Source organism: Coturnix japonica, chromosome 4 (genome assembly GCF_054131305.1).
Source record: "Coturnix japonica strain WE chromosome 4, WE-NBRP24, whole genome shotgun sequence".
Lineage (NCBI taxonomy): Eukaryota > Metazoa > Chordata > Aves > Galliformes > Phasianidae > Coturnix > Coturnix japonica.
The window spans coordinates 19,568,967-19,588,797 of NC_140666.1; the positions used below are offsets into that span (position 1 = coordinate 19,568,967).

A 19,831-nucleotide genomic window follows, 5' to 3' on the forward strand; every position below is an offset into this window, starting at 1 on the left:
GAGATGAAAGAGCCGTCGGTGAGAGCAGCCCCGCTGAAGATCCCGGCTAAACCCGACGGATCTCGCAGCCCGGTGCTGGGCACGGTAGAACCGCTCGCTCCCACCCCGGGGGCGGCCGCGCTTCCTCCGATTGTCCCGGCCGGGCCCCGCCGGCAGAGCCCCGGGCACGGGGCGGTTCGGAGCCTCCCCCGCGCTTCCCCCGGGCCGGGCGGCGCCGCTCACACTGCGGGCGGCGGAGAGGAGGTGGAGGAAGAGGAGGAGGAGGAGGAGACGGGTGGCCGCGCTGCACCGCACCACCGCGGGAAGTTTCCGTCTGGCTTCCAACTCGGGACTTTTGAAACGATTCGTTTTCTTCGAGTTACTTTGAATTTAACTTATTGTTGCTATTATCATTTAGTTGCTTTTCATTTTTATTGTTTTTTCTTTTTTTTTTTCTTTTTTCCCCCACGAGCGGCAGCGGCAGCAGCCGGCGCCGGGCGGGCCCCGACGGGACGGGGCAGCGGGGGATGCGCGGAGGCGGCGGAGCTCCGCGGCCCTCTCCGGGCCACGCCGGGCGTCCCCCTCGCCCCGCTGCCCGCGGGCGCCCACCGCCCCCCGGGGCCTCCCTCGGCCCCTCCGGGCCGCACCGCGCCGCTCCCTGAGCGCTCCGCCCGCGGGGCCGGTGCTGGGGCCGGGGGGGTCCCGGGCCGGTCCCGGAGCGCTGCGGGGAGCGCCGGGCAACGGCGGCGGGAGGCGGTCCGGGGGGGGGCGGCCCGCGTGTATGGCACGGGCACCCCCCTTCGTCCGACTTTTTTCTTTGGGTAGTTTTTTATTGTTGCTCGCATTAAGCGGCACCACCACGTCTCTTGTCGTTTTAGTTTATTCCCCCTTTTTTTTTTCTTTTTTCTTTATTTTCGTTTTAATTTCACTTTCATCCTTTTAAATTCCCGGCTCCGGCGGGTCGCGGGCCGGCACCGTGCCGCGGCGGGGCCGTGCGCTGAGGTAAGCGGGGGAGGGGGTTCGTAACGCGGTGGTCCTTTGTGGGTGGGAGGGAGTGGGAATAGTGAGCTGTTACTTTTATCGTCACGAAGCTGAGGCGCTTTTGAGTTCTGGACACTGAGAGGAGGTGCGACCCTACGGGCATCCTGGGGTCGTGTTTGGTGGAGCTCAGCCTTGGGTGAGCTCTCTCCTGCGGGAGCCGCGTGGGAACTGGGTCATGACTCACTGCCACCCGTCCCAGATGTGTTGGGGCACAGCGCTGTGCACACAGATCCCAGCTGCTCAGAGCCCGGGGTCAGCGCTGTGCCCCTCCCGGTGCTGCCCGATGCCTCCCCCATCCCAACAGCTCTGGAATTGCTCGCTGCCCCGGCTCTGAAGCCCTGGGGCCCTAAGAAAGGAGGGGACAGACTCTTTAGTGGGGTCTGTTGTGATAGGATGAGGGAAAATGGTTTCAAACTGAAAGAGGGAGATTTAAATTGGATGTAAGGAAGAAGTTTGTTTTATGACAACGGTGATGAGGCACTGGCACAGGTTGCCTAAAGAGGTGGTGACGTTCTGTCCATGGAGATATTCAGGGTCAGGCTGGATGGGGCTCTGAGCACCTGATGGAGCTGTAGGTGTCTTTGCACACAGCAGGCTTGAGGGATGGCCTTTAGGGGTCCCTTCCACTTTCAGACAGTGCTGTGACTCCATAAAAAGTACTAAGCTGAGCTGGGGAGCCCAGTGGGGTTGGTCTGAGCCCTAAAGATGCCCATTTTCTGCTGCAAGGGAGAACGTGGGGCTGGGGGCGATACTGTTCCACTTCAGATTTATTGTATTTGGCCTTCTTCAGTCCAAACCTATTGGAGCTGTCTGCAGAGCAGAGTCTTGCTTACTTGCTTGGTGCTGACAGCATTAATTTTCCATAAAATGACAGAGTTATGAGGGCTGTATCTGTGCATTACAACATCGACCTGATCCGCAGTCCCCAGATGGGGCACTTTGAGGACACGGTGAGGAATTTTGGCTGCATGTGGGATGAGAGCTGTGAAACTGCCCCCTGCAGCAGAGCCATGGGCAGAGCTCCATCCCACTGCTGGCTGCACATGTGCTGCAGCTACAGGACCCTGTGCACCTGTGGCAAGAGTTATGGAGGGCTGTGTGCTGCTGGCTGCTCCTCTTAGCACAGCCCTCAGCTCAGAGAGCTGTCATTGGAATGAGAGTTGCCCAACTGCGTTGGATGGGAGGGCACCAATGGGTGGTGCTGCTGGCACAGAAGGTGATATCTGTGTTTTGTGTGTTTGCTTTGGGTTGTTTCAGCCGTAGAAGAAACTTTGGGGCCTCAAGTGTGAAAGAAATGGTTTCTGCCCCCTCACGTATAGAGAAAGAAAGGATGCCAGTAGTTGATGAAAAGTGCTGTAGGTGGGGCTGGGGAGGCACAGATGGCAGGGCTGTGCTGGGTGCCTGTGATGCAAATGTGCCCTGGGTGAGACCTGCATGTGTAGTGCTGTGGGATGGATGGATGGATGGGAAGCTCCCATATCTGGAGCAGGGTCTGGCTGCACCTGTGTTGGAGGTGCTGGTTTGGTCCATCATTGGATCCTCAAAGCCAACAGACCTGTGTGATTTCTTTTTGCTTGGGACTGTGATCCACTTGGATCCCACACTATATCCCATGCTGGCTTTGTGCCCGCTGAGCCGACAGCAAAGCCCTGCGGGTAAACCCAGCCCATTCTAAGGGGATGTTTTTACAAGGGTTGTGCAGGGTAGCAAAATATCCATGGGAGAGAAAGCCACGTCCACATGTTGCAAAGGGCTGTGTGCGGTAATTCATTAGCCTCAGCCATTCCCAGGCTGCCAGCCCTTGCTGCAGTCTGCCTGCTTTCCGGCCCGGCTGTGATGCTGCTCTGGAATCTGTTGTAGCAAAAAAGTATCCCCAGGAGCAGTGGGGACGTTGCCTGGTGCTGCACAGTGCCTTTCTTGTGGCAGTTCTTCCCATGGTGTTTGCTGCCCGGAGCTGGCGCGCACCGCAGCACAGGAAATTCTGGTTGCACCATTACTGCAGAGCTATTGTTTGGGGCAAGAGAAGGGCTCAGCTTTGCTCACATCCTAAAATGAGCTTGAAGAGGATGTTGTGGGGTGTTCAGGGTTTGCTGCCGGCAGCGCTTTGAGCCGTGACCCCTGTGCCACTGCTTGGATTGTTCATGGGAATCCTCAGGGTGATGGAACTCAGAGTGAAGGCAGAGTTGGGGTGTGGTGCTACATAGGGGTGCATGGGGACGTGCCCAGCCCTGCTGCAGGGATGTCAAAACAAAGTGCTTGGGATGGCACCGTGTGAGTGCACCCAGTGTCTGCCTGCACTGTAGTACTGAGGATGGACACCTAAACCTCTCTGTGCCTCTGTTCTCTATCCAAGCAGCGCAGAAATCTGACATCTGATATTTGGGTACCACTCGTGTGCCACGTCAGCAGGAGGGCTGGGAAGCTCTGCAGTGGGGATGCTCATCCTGTCACCTCTTCAGGCCCTCCCCTCCCTGTTGCTGGATTTTCTTCTGCTCGTGACATGAGTGTGGTGCTTGGTTACTCTTCTTTGAAGTGCTTTGCACAGTGATGAGTGGAATCAAAGAGTCATTAAAGTAATTAAGATCATCTTGTCCAGCCGTGAGGTGGTGGAATGGAGCAGTGCTGGTGCTGGGTGCAAGCTGGGCTGCATGGTTTATGTCTCAGGATGCTGCACTGGGGCCAACTAGAGCCAAGGAGAGCCATTAGTGAGTTTAAAGCTTCCTCATTTCAGTCATGCTCATTAAAAACACCCATTGTATGTGTGACACAACACGGGACACTGCTGGGCCCTGAGTGTCACAGCCCTGCGGTGCGGCTGTGCTCACCAGCCAGGTTCTGTCCCAAAGCAGCCAGGGAGTTTACGTGGCACGGTGTGAGTCCCGCACAAACAATTTCTTCCTGTTATTGTTGTGCTCTACAGCTTTCAGCTGGTCCAGGGAATGAGCTCACCCAGTCAGCAAGCAGGGCTTGTGGCTTTTTGTACAAACAGCACCGTAAGTGTGAACACCCATCATAAGCTGAGCTGGGATCCCAGCTGTGCAGTGCTCAGGGTGCCAGGGAAGATGCTCTGTGTCCAGGCACCCACTGCTGGGGCTTCTGTTGCATGGGATTATCTGGCCCTGAGGGCAGTGTCTGAGCAAGAGAAAGTGGGAATGGCTCTGGGACAGCAGTGATTGCAGGCAGTGAAGAAGTGGTGTGTGTCTTTCTGCCCATTAATAAAGCATGGGTGCTGTGGGGCTCGCACTAGTGGGTAACAATGAGGCCACGCTGCTCCGCTCCCATCCCTAGGAGGGGGCTGGAAGAGGAAGGAAAAACAGGAAAAAAGTCAGTCAGTTGCTAGGGCAAGGTGATGTCATTTCTTGCTGTCGTAAGCCAAAGCCGGGGTTGTAATACACTTCTCTGATAAGAGTAAGTTGCACTAGATAGAAACATTCATATAAGATGGATATGCATTTCATGGCAAAGCAGAGCCGTGTCTGACAGAGCTGGAAACAGTTTTTTCCAAGGCACGGATCATTCTGCAATCTCTGAAGTCCTTTCCCCTTCCTCTGGTGCATTTACCTTTGTCTGGAGCACAGAGGAAGTGCTGGGTTGGATGGGAGCTCCGTGTGATGCAGACCAGCAGCAAGTCTGTGCTCCTCTGACTGCAAGCAGTAGGTTTTGCACCCAGGAAGAATTGGGGCAGTGCCATGTAAACATGTCCGTAATAAATATTAGCAGTTTGTCTTGATATCCCCTGTGCTGTGAGAGCAGACACATTGCTAGGATGAGTATTGACATCACTAGTTTGAGTTGATCCTAAGTGCGTGTCTGAGCATGAGATGCTCTCTGGCACCCATGCAGGAGGTGGGGTGGGGTGAGCACTGCGGGTGGGCTGGGTGCTGCCTGGGATGTGCAGGAGGGTTTCCAGAGGAGGAGCAATGAGGGATGAGTTCTGCAAAGAGCCTGTTGTTCATCTGGTGTTTCTTTCCACTGTTGGTAATACGCTCGGGTTCATCTTCATGTGGTTACTTCTAGCCGTTGGGTATGACGAGACCTCGCTCTGGGCTGGATCAGTGCCTGCCTAGTTTGATGCTGAGGCTGTGCATCCATAGAGATGGACCAGAACATCAGCACATAACCCAGCTCCCAACAGAGCTGCTTCACTCATGTGTCCTATCTTTGCCCCTTATCCAACTGCTTTGAGATCAGGGAACCTGAAACCCTGTCCCGCTCCTCCCTATAGGGCAAGCAGGGAAGTTCAGCGCAGCCTCCTTTTGATAAAACCAAGTCAAACACGGGTGTGTGCCTTTGATGCAAGGATTGCCTTTAATTGGCTCTATGCTGCCTTGGCTGCCAGCTTCCTTGCTCCCTGTGCCTATTTTCATCACCTGCTCAGGGCGGGCACGTTGCTGCCCATTGCATCCACGCCCTCAGCCCATGCTTCAGGTCCCTGTGCTGGGATGGGCTCTTTGCAGCCCTTCCCTATTGCTGTCCTGCTGGGAGATTACACTTGTCACACTGTGTGACGTTTCTGGATTTTCTTGCTGTGATGTAGTGGCTGTTTGCTGGTACCTGTGATGGCTCCTATGCTGTCAGCTGGGGACATTGATCTCATCCCTGTGCTCCTGCAGAGATGGAGTGTGGTCCTTTGGGGAAAGGCAGAGAGAGCTCAGAAGCTCCCAAAGCCAATGGAAGCTTTGAGTTTTGTATAGGCTTCCTGCTGGGCGCAAGCCTGTGTTCTTAAACACTTTTCCTTAAGCGCTTTTTCTCTCCTGTAGGGGAAGAAGGGGTCACTTTTTCCACTCTGCTGACGTGGCCGATGAATCACGGGTGTTTTGGGAAGGTGCAATCACCGGGACAGGAATCCTTGAAAATATTTACTACCTTTATCCCAGTGTCCCCAGGCACTTTGCAGGCCAGGTGCTGCACAGCCAGGCACTACTGCAGCCCAAGGAGCGCTTTGCTGGTGCTTCCTAAGTGGGATGGACAGGAAAGATCAGCTCCTCAAGGAATTTTTATGCCAAGAGAGCGATTTGGTGCTCAAATGGGATGAGTGAGTCATTTGACTCCAGGAAGGCATTGGCACATAGCACAGGTCTAGCACGTGGTCCCTAAGCCAAGGTGGTTTGACTTTGGTACCAGCCGAGAAGGCACAGCACTGGGATAACACCCAGAAAGCTCAGCACATTTTGCAAACCATGCTGGCAGTGAAGCTGAGCCGGGGCCGGTCTTGTGCTGCGTGTGCCGGCACGTCGAGCAAAGCGTGGGAGTTTCATCAGCTTTTGTGCCAGCCGAGCAGGATTTGAATGTAATCATGGAGAAAACAGGAGTTGGTGCGGCTCGTTCGCTGCAGGCTGGTCCTCTGTATCCAAAGGGTGCTCGTCCTTGCAGAAGCATTGCTTTCTCGAGGTGCTGTAGTCAAAGCGTGATGCGCAGCTTGCCCTTTAGTTACTCCTGCTCGGCTGTGGTGTTTCAGCTCTAAAAATGGGATTAGGGTGTCCTTGATGAGGTCAGGGCAGGAGGGCAGAAGGGGGACAGCTGCCTCTCATTGTGCTTTCCCTGCTGGGTGCCCTGAGCAGCTCTGCTCTGTGTGGCTGCTGGTGTGTGTATGGCCCCACCCCAGAGGCACCGCTGAGATGAAAAAGTTCATTGGTAATGATGCTAATTGAATTGGATGTCGCTCCCCTGTGCTCAGACGTGGCTGCTGCTGCCATCTCGCCGCAGAACACGACTGGCTTGAGCGAGGCCCCGGTGCATGAGGAATGTGAGCTGACAGCCTCCTTTGCTGGGAAAAGCCGTGTGGGTGAGGCAGTGCAGTGGTCCAGACGGGATGCTCTCATGGTACCTGCTTCAAAGCTGCTTGTTTGGTTTAGCATCAGTATCGGGTCAGCAGGGCAAGCTCACATTGAGAAGATAAGGTTTTTGAGGCTGGGGTTGTGAGGTGTTTCGTATGGGATCAGCTCTGGTGAGGATAATAAGCAGGATAATGCTTATGGAAATAACAGAATCTCAGAATAGCTTGGGTTGGAAGGCACCTTAAGGATTTACTAGTCCCATCCCCCTGCCATGGGCTGGCTGCCCCCACCAGCTCAGGCTGCCCAGAACCCCATCCCACCTGGCTTTGTGCACTGGCAGGGGCAACCACAGCTCTCTGGGCCCCACCACTCACTGAGTAAAGAATTTCTGCTTAACATCTCACCTAAATCTCCCTGCTTTCAGCTTAAAGCCATTTCTCTTTTCCTTTCACTGTCAGACCATGTAAAAAGTTGGTCTTCCTACTGTTCATAGGCTCCCCTCAAGTACTGATAGGCTGTGATGAAGTCCTGGGGTCTCCTCCTGAACAGCTCCAGCTGCATCCAGATGTGGAGTCCTCAGTACAGGAGAGACATGGGGCTGTTGGAGTTCCTCCAGAGAAGGGCCACAGAAGTGATTCAAGCGATGGAGCATCTCCCTATGAGGACAGGCTGAGAGCTGGGGCTGTGCAGCATGGAGAAGGGAAGGCTCCGGGAGACATGAGAGTGGCCTTTCAGTATCATAAAGAAGGGGACAGGCTCTTTAGCAGGGACTGTTGTGATAGGACAAGGAGAAATGGTTTCAGACTAAAAGATGGGTGGTTTAGATTGGACATAAGGAAGAGGGTCAGGGTGGTGAAGCACTGGCACAGGTTGCCCAGGGAGATGGTGCGTACCCTATCCTTGGAGACACTCGAGGACAGACTTCATGGGACTCTGAGCACCTGATGGAGCTGGGGGTATCCCTGGTCATTGCAGAGGAGTTGGACTAGATTACATTTAAAAGTCCCTTTCAACTCAAACTATTCTATGTTGAAGAGCACCAGTCCCAAGACTGGCCCCTGGGGGATGCCACTAGTGGCTGGCCTCCACTAGGACATAGAGCTGTTGACCACAACCCTCTGGCAGTGACCTTCCAACCCTTGCTTTATCTATCAAGTAAACCACGCTCCAAATCCATGTCTGACAGTCACACCAGCCAGTTCTTTCAGGATGTTGGGATGCACTCCTTGGCCTTGCTCTTCTGACAGACAGGGGAAATCCCATTCCTAAATCTGCCTAAATTGAGTAGGTTGCTTGATAGCTGCCCAGAGGTAGACATAGGATTTAGAGCGAGGCATTAAGTATATTTTAATGCCCATTGACATCACAGGGCAATGTAAAGAAGCGGGTGAGTAATCCACTGTAATAATTATTTCAAGTGTTTGAGCAGAACTAGTTGCTACAAGCCCTGGTCTCTGCGTGTGAATTTGGGACCATAATCAGCACTGAGCTCTTTGTTTCCAATCCTGAGCTGAACACACTGAACATATGTTAAAGCAGATTACATGGTAAATAACTATGGAAATATATGTACAAATGTGGCCCTCTGTGCCCAATTTCAATATTGGTATCAGTGAGCTGCCTTGTATGATGGCACCTACTTTTTCTAATAGTAATTCCATGTCAAAGAGGAAATATAAATAAACTCCCCAGACAAAAGAAGCAAGGAAAAAATAATTCTTTCAAACATTTGAGCAGGAACAATAGGGTAGGATATGCGTTCTCTAGGGAGAGCTAATGGCTGAAACCGATAGGAGCACAGTGCCTGCCTTACTCTGCTTTGTAACTAGCACAAACCTTTGCTCAACAGAAGGTTATTTATAGCAGATGTTATGGCAGAAGCATGTGTGACCTGCAGGCTCCCTGTGAGGGGAAGAGCTTTCCTGTACTGTCTTTGAGATACAATAGACAATTATTTGGACACTATCTTTGTCCCAGGATAAAAACAATTAAATGCTGGTTACTGATTTCTGCTCTTATGTTGTAACTATAGGCAGCTATGGGTGTTTTTAGAGGATTTTTAGAGTGGGAAAGTATTTTTAAGGGGTTCACTTTGGAATAATATCACAGCTGGGAAGTTTCAGAGGCATCTCTACTAAACTGACTAATTGGGAATGCCCAGTTGTGCAAAGAGCATTGTGAAGTCACTGCCTCCCAGCATCCTCACAAAGGACACATCCAGTGGCTTGATGTTCAGCTTCTTCCAACAATGACTTGTTCCAGGGCAGTGGGCACAGCACTGGGCCTGCTTGAGTTCCAGAAGTGTTTGGACGATGCCTGCAGGCATGCAGTTAAATTTTCAGATAGTCCTGCATAGACTTGATGATTCTTGCAGATCCCTTCCACACAATGGTGTGGGTGGGTGTAGACCCCTGAATCTGCCTGCACTTTTGCATTTCAGCTTACAGTTGTGTCATTAGAATGCCTGCATTTGCTACTGGATAGTAATTAAATGTTCTTATATGTAATTAACTACCTTGACGTGACTACCAAACAGCTTAAACAATCCACGCGATATGGCAATTATTTCTATATTGTGCTTGCTGAAGACAGTGCCAAATACTCAAGAAGATTTGGGGAAAGAGCCATCATCAAAACATAACCTTGCTTGAGAAGATAACTGTGCTTTTCTGGCTCTCTCATTTTATTTTGTGTTCCTATGTATCCTGTCAATAGAGAAAGTATCCTTTCAGATACCTTCTCTGCACTACCACACTATGCCATCAGCTCTTCGAGCCCCAAGTGTGGAGCTCCTCATGCACGGAGCCAGCTGGTCCCTTCCTTGGCAGTGCAGGCACAAGTCCAGTTTATCTGACAGATGCAGTTGAGCAGCTCTGTCCCTTGGCTGTGGGTGAAATAAGTCTCCCGCTCTAATTTCATTGTGTTTAGCCATCGCACAAACTCTAAAGCTCCCTGAAATAGGAAGGAAGTAATGTTTAAATTATGCATGAGTGAACTGCTTTACTCGAACCAAAGCTTTGAGTTCTGTCCTTATGAATACAGGGATGGAGCTCCTGCGCATCCATCCGTCCGCCTGGTGAATACTGAATTAACAGAAACACAAATGTAGTTCCAGTACTGTAAAAGCTTTGGCTTAAACCACTGCCATGGGCAAAGCAGTGTGTTTGCTCAGTGTTGCCTTGTCTGGTAGGTCATCCCCAGTGACAGAGTGAGACCTTTGCTGCAGATTCCCTTCTGCTACTGCATAGGTACTTGGTGCTTCAGTAGGAGCCACCCACTCCTGCTTGGAATGGGATGTGAACCAATCTCCTGCCTCGTAATGAGGAGTTTAACTTTCCATGTAATACGTTTTGCAGAGTGTGTAAAATGCTGGTTAAATTCTATGGTCACTTCCTATAGGCACTTGCTCAGCGCTCCTCCGGGAGACCAGTGCCAGAAGGCTGTACATCCCTTTAGCAGATGATTCACCCAAGTCTCTTCTCCTTGCTTCTTTGACCCCTATTTAAGAAAAAATGCAAGCACTAGTACCACAGCACCCACCCACATGAGAGTGGCACAGCATGTGCCTTGTCCCATGTGCAGAAGATGCTGAACGTCTCCGAGGCTGCAGCAGTTGGGGCTGGGTGGGCAGAGCCCTGAGCACAGCAAGCTCCTGTGTGTGGGTACGTGCTGCTGGAACGTGAGCGCTACTTTGCAGTTGGTCCTTCAGAGCAGCACCGCGGGGCTGAAATGTCAGCAGAGACGCAAACAGAAAGGGGGAGAAGTCACGATTCTCTTGCTATTTCTTTGACCTAAATACACTGAAGTAACTGTACTCTCATGAAAGAGATAATTTCCTGATGCTGGAGAGCTTAACATCTGTTTCCTCTGATTTTATTTTATTTTTTTTCAGTGGTAGAACATGGTAACGGAAGAACTGGCGGGGTTTTCTTTCCTCTTTTTCTTTTGTATAGCAAAGGCGCTGCATGCTGTGGCTATATACACTCTCCAAGAGCAGACGGGTTTCTCTCAAGGGTTATATGATCGTTTGTTCTCTATTTTCTCTCCTTCCTGCCTACCCTCCCACCCCCCTCCTGGAGAGGAGCGGATACACTGAAGCCCAGGCAGGACTTCCTTAGCTCCGCCATGCCTTCTGGCAGCCTGTGCCTCGTGCCCTCTCCCCATCACCCCCCTTCCCCAACAAACAATGGCCAAAGGCTCCTTCTTGTTTGTTATTTTACATCCCGCAGAGGAAGAGCTGAGTGGAAGCTCGTGTCCCCAGGGGCCCTCAGCACATTCCAGCTCTGGCTGCTGCCTTGCTGGGCTGCCCGTGCCTCTTCCACGCAGTCCCCAGCCCTATAGGATGAATCAGTGGTGCCATGTGATGCTGGAGGTTGCCAATCAGTTTTGAAGCAAATTGGAAGGTGAGAGAGGATCTGAGGGCCTCAGAGAGGTGGTTGAATCGCCATCCCTGGATGTGTTTAAGAGCTGTTTGGATGTGGTGCTCAGAGATATGATTTAGCAGAGGGTTGTTAGAGTTAGGGTACTATGGTTAGGCTGCGGTTGGACTTGATGATCTTCAAGGTCTTTTCCAACCTGGGTAGTTCAGTGATTCTATGATTACTCCATGGCAAAAGCATATAAAAGAGATGGATGGGCTTATTGGTTGTGATGTTCAGAGCCCAGCTTCAGCAGCCCTGGAACAAAAAACAAACCCATTTGGGTCAGACCCTTGATTATAAGTGGTTGTATGAGAAAGAAAAGTGGCTGCATAAAACTGGAATTGTAAGATATAATTGGAGATGCTCGTGGTCTGTAACAACTGTAAAAACCACTAACGAAGAAGCTCCCTGCAGAAAGCTGGGGTGGAACAAAGCAAGCACATCTTGGTTGGAGAATTGGTCTGAGATTATCCCGCCACTTAATCCAGCACAAATCTAATTGCTGGGGATGGAGGTATTTCTGCTCACCCCAGCTCCTTCCTCCTGTCACGTGGCTTGTGTGTCTTCTTGTGGCTCTTTGGCTGAAAACCAAAGCCAGCGCTTCTTGTTTGGTTGTTTCCAACCCCTCGGCTCAGCTCATGCCCAGAAATGCTCCCAATGGCATTAGGGGAAGAGAACACAAGGAGGGATATGGCATCTCCCTGACCTTGCTGTCAGCTTCAGTGTATGTTACCTGCATCCTTGGAGTTATTTCAGCTCCTGTATCCCCCTGCTAGATTGCTATTACTCCCACCTGTATCAGGCAAGAAAAACCCTGTTGCCAAGGAAATGTTATGCAACTGTGAATGAGGTATAAAGCACCTAGATTTTGAGATCTGAGAAAGAGAGAGAAGAATTTGGAGGAGTGTCATGGCCATAGATACGGATGTTTTGTGCAACACACCTGGCACCATTTGCATGAGGTTTCGCGCTAACCAATTTGTCAGCCTTGGTTACTTTGCAGAAGGAAGGAGAGCTGGAGGAATGAAGGGCTGCTGTTTTTGTGGTGAGAGCAGCAGCGGAGCCTCGTGCAGAGGGCAGGGCTTGTGACAAACCCGCAGAGCTCCTGTATGTTTGAGCAGCTTTTGGTGTCTGATTGCTGTGGTTTTTAAAACCACATTCCTTGCTGGATGAGGAGTTGTGTGCTTTGTAGACCAGCCGCAACCGCCCCGCTGTTCCGCCCTGTTCGGGTCGAGGTAATTCAGCGGGTGCTGTGAGGTCATGGCGTTTCCTCCTGCTTGCTGTGGTTCAAGTCTCACACAGCGATGGTTGCTGCAGCGTAGCTGCTGGGTGGTAACCTGCTGCAACATGACATCTGCAGCTGAGCACGCAGCCCTAGGAGAGGGAAACAAAGTGGGGGCTGACTTCCCGCTTTAGTTTTGCAGCTAGTAGATGTCCTTAAAAATATATCCAAGGTGCTGTCTTTGGTCCTCCTTACCTGTGCCCCAGCAAGGTGGGTAATGGCTAAATAATTGAGTGCTCCTGAAGCCATTCCCCATACTCAAATTTTGCTGTTGTTAAGGGTGATAATGCCCCCAGGCCTGCATGGTTTGGTTGGTAATAGGTCTTTTCCAACCTTGGTGATTCTGTGATTCTATGATAAAGCCACTTTTCCTCTATTTGGCTTATTTAAAGCATCCCATGAGCCTGCTGCTGTTGTGCGTTTGCACAGCTGCAGACACTGGTTTTGGTGGCTGTATCAGATGAGAGAGCATAGCAGATTGTGACACCCAGTCAGGGAAGCCTGAGTGAAGCTGATTGCCAGTTGTTCAAATGTGGTGTGCCTGGGTGTGGGGAGGCTTTGGTTGAGGGTTCAAGCCTTGTTCAATACAGCTGGTAGGCCTGGTGTGGCCCTGCAGCCACTGCAATGATGACCACAGGCACTAACAAAATAGTGCTGCTGTGAGTTGGCTCTTGCCATCTGGTCAGCCTGTGATTTCAGCACATGCAGAGTCCTGCAGGCTTACTTAGAGTGTAAATGAGGCAAAAATAAGGTGCTTTTCTTTGTCAGTAGCTGCTCAAAAGGCCTTTTGAATGCTGGACGTGTGGTCTACTATTCTGTTCATCCACTGAAACCATGAGACCTTTCAGTGAGAGCTTCTAAGCTTGTGAGAGCCGCAGGTGAGGATGTGGATGGGGAAGTGGAGAGGAGCTACCCAAGCTCTGGTGCTGTATCTGCCTAGCATGTGTGGGTCTGACTTTATTGTGGCAGCTGTGGTTTACAGCTGGTTTAAAGCTGCTTTTTAAAATTAAAAAATATATATATATTTAAATTTGAAGCCACCCTTGTGCCCTGACTTTCTGTGTTGTGCTGCCTTTCTGGGGAAGGGCCATGCAGGGTCTGTGTCCTTTAAAAGATTCTTACATGAGAAACAGATTATGTCTCCTCTTTGCTAGCATCCCTCCAAAGACTTTGTAGGGAAGTCTGTTTCCTTTGAATCTTCCCATGCAGGATCCACCCAGCCAAAAACAATAAAATATAAAACTGGAAAGAGAAAAAATAGGGAGCTTTCTGATTTTGGTCTTCTGCTGCCATATGTGTGTTGGCTGCACAGCTTGAAACTCCTCAAATGCACTTTTTCCACTCCGTCAGATGCATTCAAATACGTTATTCTTTAAATTGCAGCAGAGGATAACCCACAGACCATTGTAACCCATGACGATATGCTCTCCTCATGGAATGGCATGGGTTGGGGGGGACCTTAAAGATCATCTAGTTCCAACCCCCTGCCGTGATGTTTCCCCTTCTCCAGTCGCTGGGGACTTCACCTGACACACGTGACTTTTCAAATATGATGGAAGATGGCTTGGCAACTACATCAGCCAGTTCCCAGTTCCCTCAAGACCCTGGGATGCCTGTCTTTGGGCCCTATAGACTTGTACACATTCAGCCTCATGAGGGGGTCTCGCTGTTACAGTGGAAGGGATTTTGCACCCCGACATCTGTCTAGAGTTTCAGGGGCGTGAGAGATGTGGGAAGCCTTAGAACTTGAGTACCTCACCCTTCTCTATGTCTGTTGTTCTGTTGCTGCCACTTCTCATTTATCCTCAAGCACCAGATGTGGTGTCTTTTTCAACATTTTGTTTAACAGAAGCTTTCTGTGGTAGGCAGGTCCCAAGTGAATTTGTGCTATAGGGTTTGAGTAATGGCTGTCCCTGCCCCGGCCCTAGAACAGGACTGTAGGAGGAGTTAACAAAAAAAGCAGGTGTCGTGGTTTGGCCTTGTTCTGTGACAAGGGGTGAGGAACAGCATGATGAACCCTGAGGTCAGTGAAGGAGGAGGGGTGTCAGATGAGAACCTCTTCCCTACCAGGACCTCTGGTGGGAGTTCCTGGGCAGGAGCCATGTCCTGTGCAGCACCTGCACAGGAGCAGGTTTTTGTGTTGGCAATCCCGTGTTGCTGAGGCTGTGCCCTCTCTTGTTCCTACTTTTCCTCTCTTCTTTGTCCTGTGAGGAGGGTTGGGATTGGGGTCTGGCTGGTGGTTCTGTATGTTGCACAGAGCAGTCAGACAGCAAACCCAGTACCGCATTATGAAGCTGTAGCAGTGAGTCAGGGCACAGCAGGTGGAAGGAAAGGCTTAGGATCTGCATGTGTAGAAGTTCAAATTCTAACAAAGGCTTGGCAGTGAATTCTGTTGCTTTTATGTGTGGGGTATCCATAGTTTGAATCCTGTTCACTTAGGCTGGAACTTACTTGAGGGGAACATGTGTTCTTGTGTAGCATTGAGTGGTGGCCAAGCATCTTTCATTTAGCAGTTCAGTTCCAGTGAGGGATTCCTGTGCTGGTGCCATAGCTGTTGTAGGAAAACGTGGCTTGAATATTCTGTGAGGTTTTTGGTATTGAAGTTATTTCAGAATTGCATTGTTTCCAGGAAAAGGCCCATCCTGGCTTTTCTTTGAATGCCTGCCTGAAGAGATGGAACTCATTGGGAGTGCACTGTCAGTTCCTGGCAGATGAAGCTGGTGAGGATGACAGTGACATGTACAGGGACGCTTTACTGCAATTTCCTCTTTTCCTCTCTGTCATGTACTCTGACGTATTGAAAGAGTTCTAGCAATCTGCAAGACCAATATGTGATTTATGGTATTCTGTCTGCACATGGGGGTAAATTTATTGATGGAAAAAGCTTATACATCCTCGGTCACTTAAATCAGACTTAAGTTGCTTTGAATGTTGTATAGTTTAAGAGCAAAATCTTGGTCTCACTGAAATCAGTGGCATTACTGTCACTGGAATAGGATTTGACTGGTGTTGCATTAGCAAATGTGTCTTCCAAAAAAGATTTCATCTCCTAACCTTGTTCTTTGCAATTTTTTTTCCTAAAGTCTTGTGAAGAAAACAATCTGAAGACAATGTGTCTTTGACCCCTGGTACCAGCTTTTGAGCCGGAGCAATGGAAGTTATAGATGGCTGCCGGCATACTGACCCTGTGATCATTTCAAATGGATATGCAAACAGGATTTTCCAAGCAAACATGGAGGACAGGAGTGCTGACGCATCAGAGGTCTGTTGTGCTGAGCACGGCACCTCCAGTGATGCAGTCCCGAATGAACAGGAAGAAGCACCCAGGTATAAGAAGTCGACCAAAGGCAACCGGATCTGGAATTTTGTTTGGCGAAGGAAAGGATCCTCTATGAATAAAAGAAGACCCCGGTCCATGATCGTATTGGGAGATAACTATGACGCCTCCGATGAAAAAAAGCCATCCTTCATGGACAGGGTAATGCCCTTAAAAAAACTAAGAACCTCTAAGTTGCCTAAGGATGTAGATTTCAGAGGATCTGCAGTGCAGGTTACTTGTGTCCCTGAGGAAGACCATCCTTCTAGTGGGCAAGGAGCATTCTACAGGGTTAAGAAACTGGGTGACAGCCAGAGGCCCTACCGCCATTCATACGGGGGACACATTGAAGACTTAGATTCCTCTTTTGAAGACATTGAGCTGAATATCAGCGTTCCTGAAATCGACGCCAATGAAAGTAAGTGTCTCAGGGATATTAGTATCAGACTACACAGTGAAGATAATGATAGTAACTGCCAGAAAATACCAGTTAGAAAGAGCGAGTCTTTGAATTTAGAAAACCTTAAGAGTCCTGCAGTTACGGAAGGGGACAATCAAAAGAAGTGTACCGTGCTCCCACAGGAGGGCAAAAGAGGAAGAAGCTCTGATGTCTGGAGCTATCTGAAAGGAATTTCATTAACAAGCAAAGATCATTCAAAGCTTCTAGATGAAAGGGCTGAAACCAATTTCCAGAACTTAGAAAATATAACTGATCATTCCACTTCTGATTTGGACTTTGATGAGAGATGTGAGGAGAATCTCAGCCAGCAGAAAAAATCAAACAGCGCAACCAAAGCCACTCACTTTGCGGGTTTTGTGCGGTTCTTCACCAGCGTAGCCGAGGCAGCTCGGCGGCTGCGAGGCTCCTCAAAGGCATTTTCACCTGATGAGAAAAGGCCTCAGAGGAGCTCACGAAGCTGGAGGCAGGATGTCATCTCCCGCAAAGTGAGCCTGGTTATTGAGAATGAGACTGCCAATGCTTTCTGCACGGTGGGAGCATGTCTGCAGTCCCCAGATTCAGGCGTGTGGGATAATCCAAGCTTTGAGAGTTCAGTAGGGAAGGAGACCACACAAGGCTGTAGAACTACAGATGTGTCACAAGACATTGGTTTCTCTGCCCTGAGCAGCAAGAATGATAGCTTTAGTGAAATACCACTTTCTCCCTCTGAGCCAGAGCTCTCAGATGACTCTGTTGTCACTGTGATAAATTCAGAAGAACCCTCTGAGACTGCAGTCCACTGTCCACAGACAACTCTGACCAAACAGATTCAGGACGTGGACAGTACGCCAGAGAAGGCACAGGCTGTGGGCAGGGGCCTGCCACATTTGGAAGATCTTCCTGGGGAAAATCTGGGTACTTCTGAACTGGGCAGTCCTCCAGCTGCTAATAGTGACTTTCCTGTAGTGACTGTGGCTCTGATCCACCATCCACTAAAGATGACTCTGCATGAACTCGAACCTCAGGATGTGGCTTGTGCTTCAGTAGTTACTAATGACATGAGTATGTCTCTAACAGCAGCTCTGGAGCTTTCAAAGACAGAACTGGATATGAAGGACATGAGAAATCCTGAGTTGCCTTTACAAGACTTATCTAGAGATGAGCTGGAGTTTCAGGACTCAAGCAATACTCCAGAGAAGGCACAGGTTGTAGGTGGAGACCTACCATGCTCTCAACATCATCCAGAGAAAAATCTGGATACTGCAGATCTGAACATTTCCCCAGCTGCTAACGGGGACTTTTCTGCAGCGACTCCTTTGACATGTGCAACAGTTGAAGGGGTGGTGTTTGAGCAGACTGATGGATGCTTCAGAAAGCACAGAACAAGTTCTCCTGTGGAGCAGAACCCTGTGGAGTTACTTGGCAGAGGAGTGCGCTTCGACTGTGATGATGAGTGCCGTCCGTTCCACGTCACCATCTCTAGGATTGTCTCCTCTGGACTACTTAACAATGGGAAGGTATGAGTAAGCTTTACTGTACAACTTGCAATAAGGCTGTATTGTTGTTACACCTCTTATAAAGATGGTTTGCACTTGAAATCAATTTTTTTATATTCCTCTTTGGAATTTTTACTTAATCATACAAATATTGGCTGTAAACGTAGCTTTTATATCAGTCTACGAGGAACCAGTTGACTGGATTATCCCTGGGCTGTTAGTGCAGATTTCTAGAGTGCTCCTCGAACGACAGTTCACTGTGTGATTCCAGAGACTTACAAAGTGGGACAAGTAGTGGTTAGTCACTTTTTGGTCACTTACAGACTTTACAGAGAAACTTAAAGATGGTACTGAAGATAACGACAGGAAATCTCCCCCAAGTTCCTGTTGAGGGTGGTGATAACAATATGACCCCTGGATTATGGTGGCTTCCAGCCTCCTGGGTCCATGCCTTACACCTCACTGGACAGAAGCAATGACAAAGCTGGAAGGGAAAGCACACAGCTCACCCTGGTTTGTAAGCACCTCTGGATCCCAGAAACTTGGACTAGAGATGCCCAGTGATCTAAGGGCAGCACCGAGTCCTGTGCAAAGGAAGGAAACTTTGGGATGGGAATGGAACTTAGAGAGTCCATCAGCAGCTCCAGTAACAAATGTTCTGAGACACCCAAGGGATTTACTTGCCTATCTCTCATCAGGGAGTGGCACTCGGAAACAGTCTACCAAAAATAAACACATAAGAGGAATAACTTCAGCCTGAGCATGACACTAGCAGCAAACTCAGGCCTCTTATTGTTTTAGGGCTGAATTCACCTCCTTACTGGCACCTGTTCCTTGGGACAGTTGTTGGCCTCCATACTCCTGCTTCAGTCTGCTCTGCAGTAACTGAGGGATTTAGATTTCAAGTGAAATGCTCCATCAAAAGTAGTGAAAGGGTGTTTCCAGGACAGGGTGCTGTAAGCAAGTACTCCTGCAGCCTTTGAAGTGCGTTAGTTGTGTGAAACAGAAATAGCTTCAGCAACTGTTTTCAAAACAACCTACATGTTTTCCCACAAAAAGCTGAAAAATGCTGGTTCTCACTGAGGCTCCCTGCCCCAGCCTGCCAGGAGATGGTAAGAGATGGAGGATGATGTAGTGCAGAGGGTGGTGGAGTGAGATGTGGGAGACCTGGGCACTGGTCCTAGTTATACGGCAAATCTTCTGCTTAGCTGTGCTCTTCTAAAACTAACACCTCCATTTCTTGTTCTCCTTACCTTGCCTTTTAAAATTTCATGTTTTCCAGCAGCAGCTCTCTGACAGCGTGGGCAGGTAACAGCTCAACAGTGTTTGATCTTACTGCTGTACAGAAAACAGCACTGCAACAACATTTAGTAAGAAGAGCAGCGGGTACAAAACCGCTTACTCCTCAAACTGCTCCCCCACCCAGCTGCTTTTGGATCCCACATTCTTATTTGTTCAGGGAACTATTGATCAGCATAGATAAAAACCTTTTGAAAGGACAGTTGCAATCCAAATGAGTCGTCAGTGGCAAGTGAACTGTGGATTCACACTGCTGCAAGTTGGGAATTGAAAGGCCTTCCTTATTTTCAGATAGAGATATAGGAAAGGAACTTAAAGATGACAGACAGTTTCTCTGAGATTCAGGTCAACTTATGGCCTTCACTTGCAAACCATGAAGGTTTCTCTTTTCCATGGAATCAGGCACAGCCCCACAAGCTGAATTTGGCCGCTTCCAGAGCTTGAGCTGATGCTGCACTGGGAGGAAGCTGTGGAACCACACCAGCTACTCTGCAGCCAGGCATTGCCATCAGGGTTTAAAACCACCCCATGGACATAATTTGGGGGGTGGAGGGAGGTTTGATGCTTACTTTGAGCACAGCATGAGAAACAGTTGCAAAATACACCCCTAACAGATACCTCACACTTCAGTTTCCAGTTTGTAGAAACTCATGTTTCTCAGAAACCTGATTTAGACTCATTGCTGTCCGAGGTCCTTCTGGGTAACCTCAGGGCTCACAGAGGTGATTAGAAGGGACTGAGCACTACCGAGCAGCTCCATCGCATTTTGGCTTCTGCAGTT

The 19,831-nt window shown here is 49.8% G+C and overlaps 1 protein-coding gene across 3 annotated transcripts in view; it reads left to right on the forward strand.

Annotated features, from left to right (window-relative positions):
* The first annotated feature begins 849 nt into the window (after window positions 1-849).
* ARHGEF9 (Cdc42 guanine nucleotide exchange factor 9) overlaps window positions 850-19,831 on the forward strand; it is a 171,638-nt gene continuing 152,656 nt past the window's right edge. For all 3 annotated transcript variants that reach the window (XM_015860489.3, XM_015860490.3, XM_015860488.3), the window contains exons 1-2: window positions 850-981; window positions 15,584-17,772. In XM_015860489.3, the coding sequence (XP_015715975.2) occupies window positions 15,652-17,772 (2,121 nt within the window). In that variant the 5' untranslated portion in view covers window positions 850-981; window positions 15,584-15,651. The remainder of the gene's footprint in view (window positions 982-15,583; window positions 17,773-19,831) is intronic.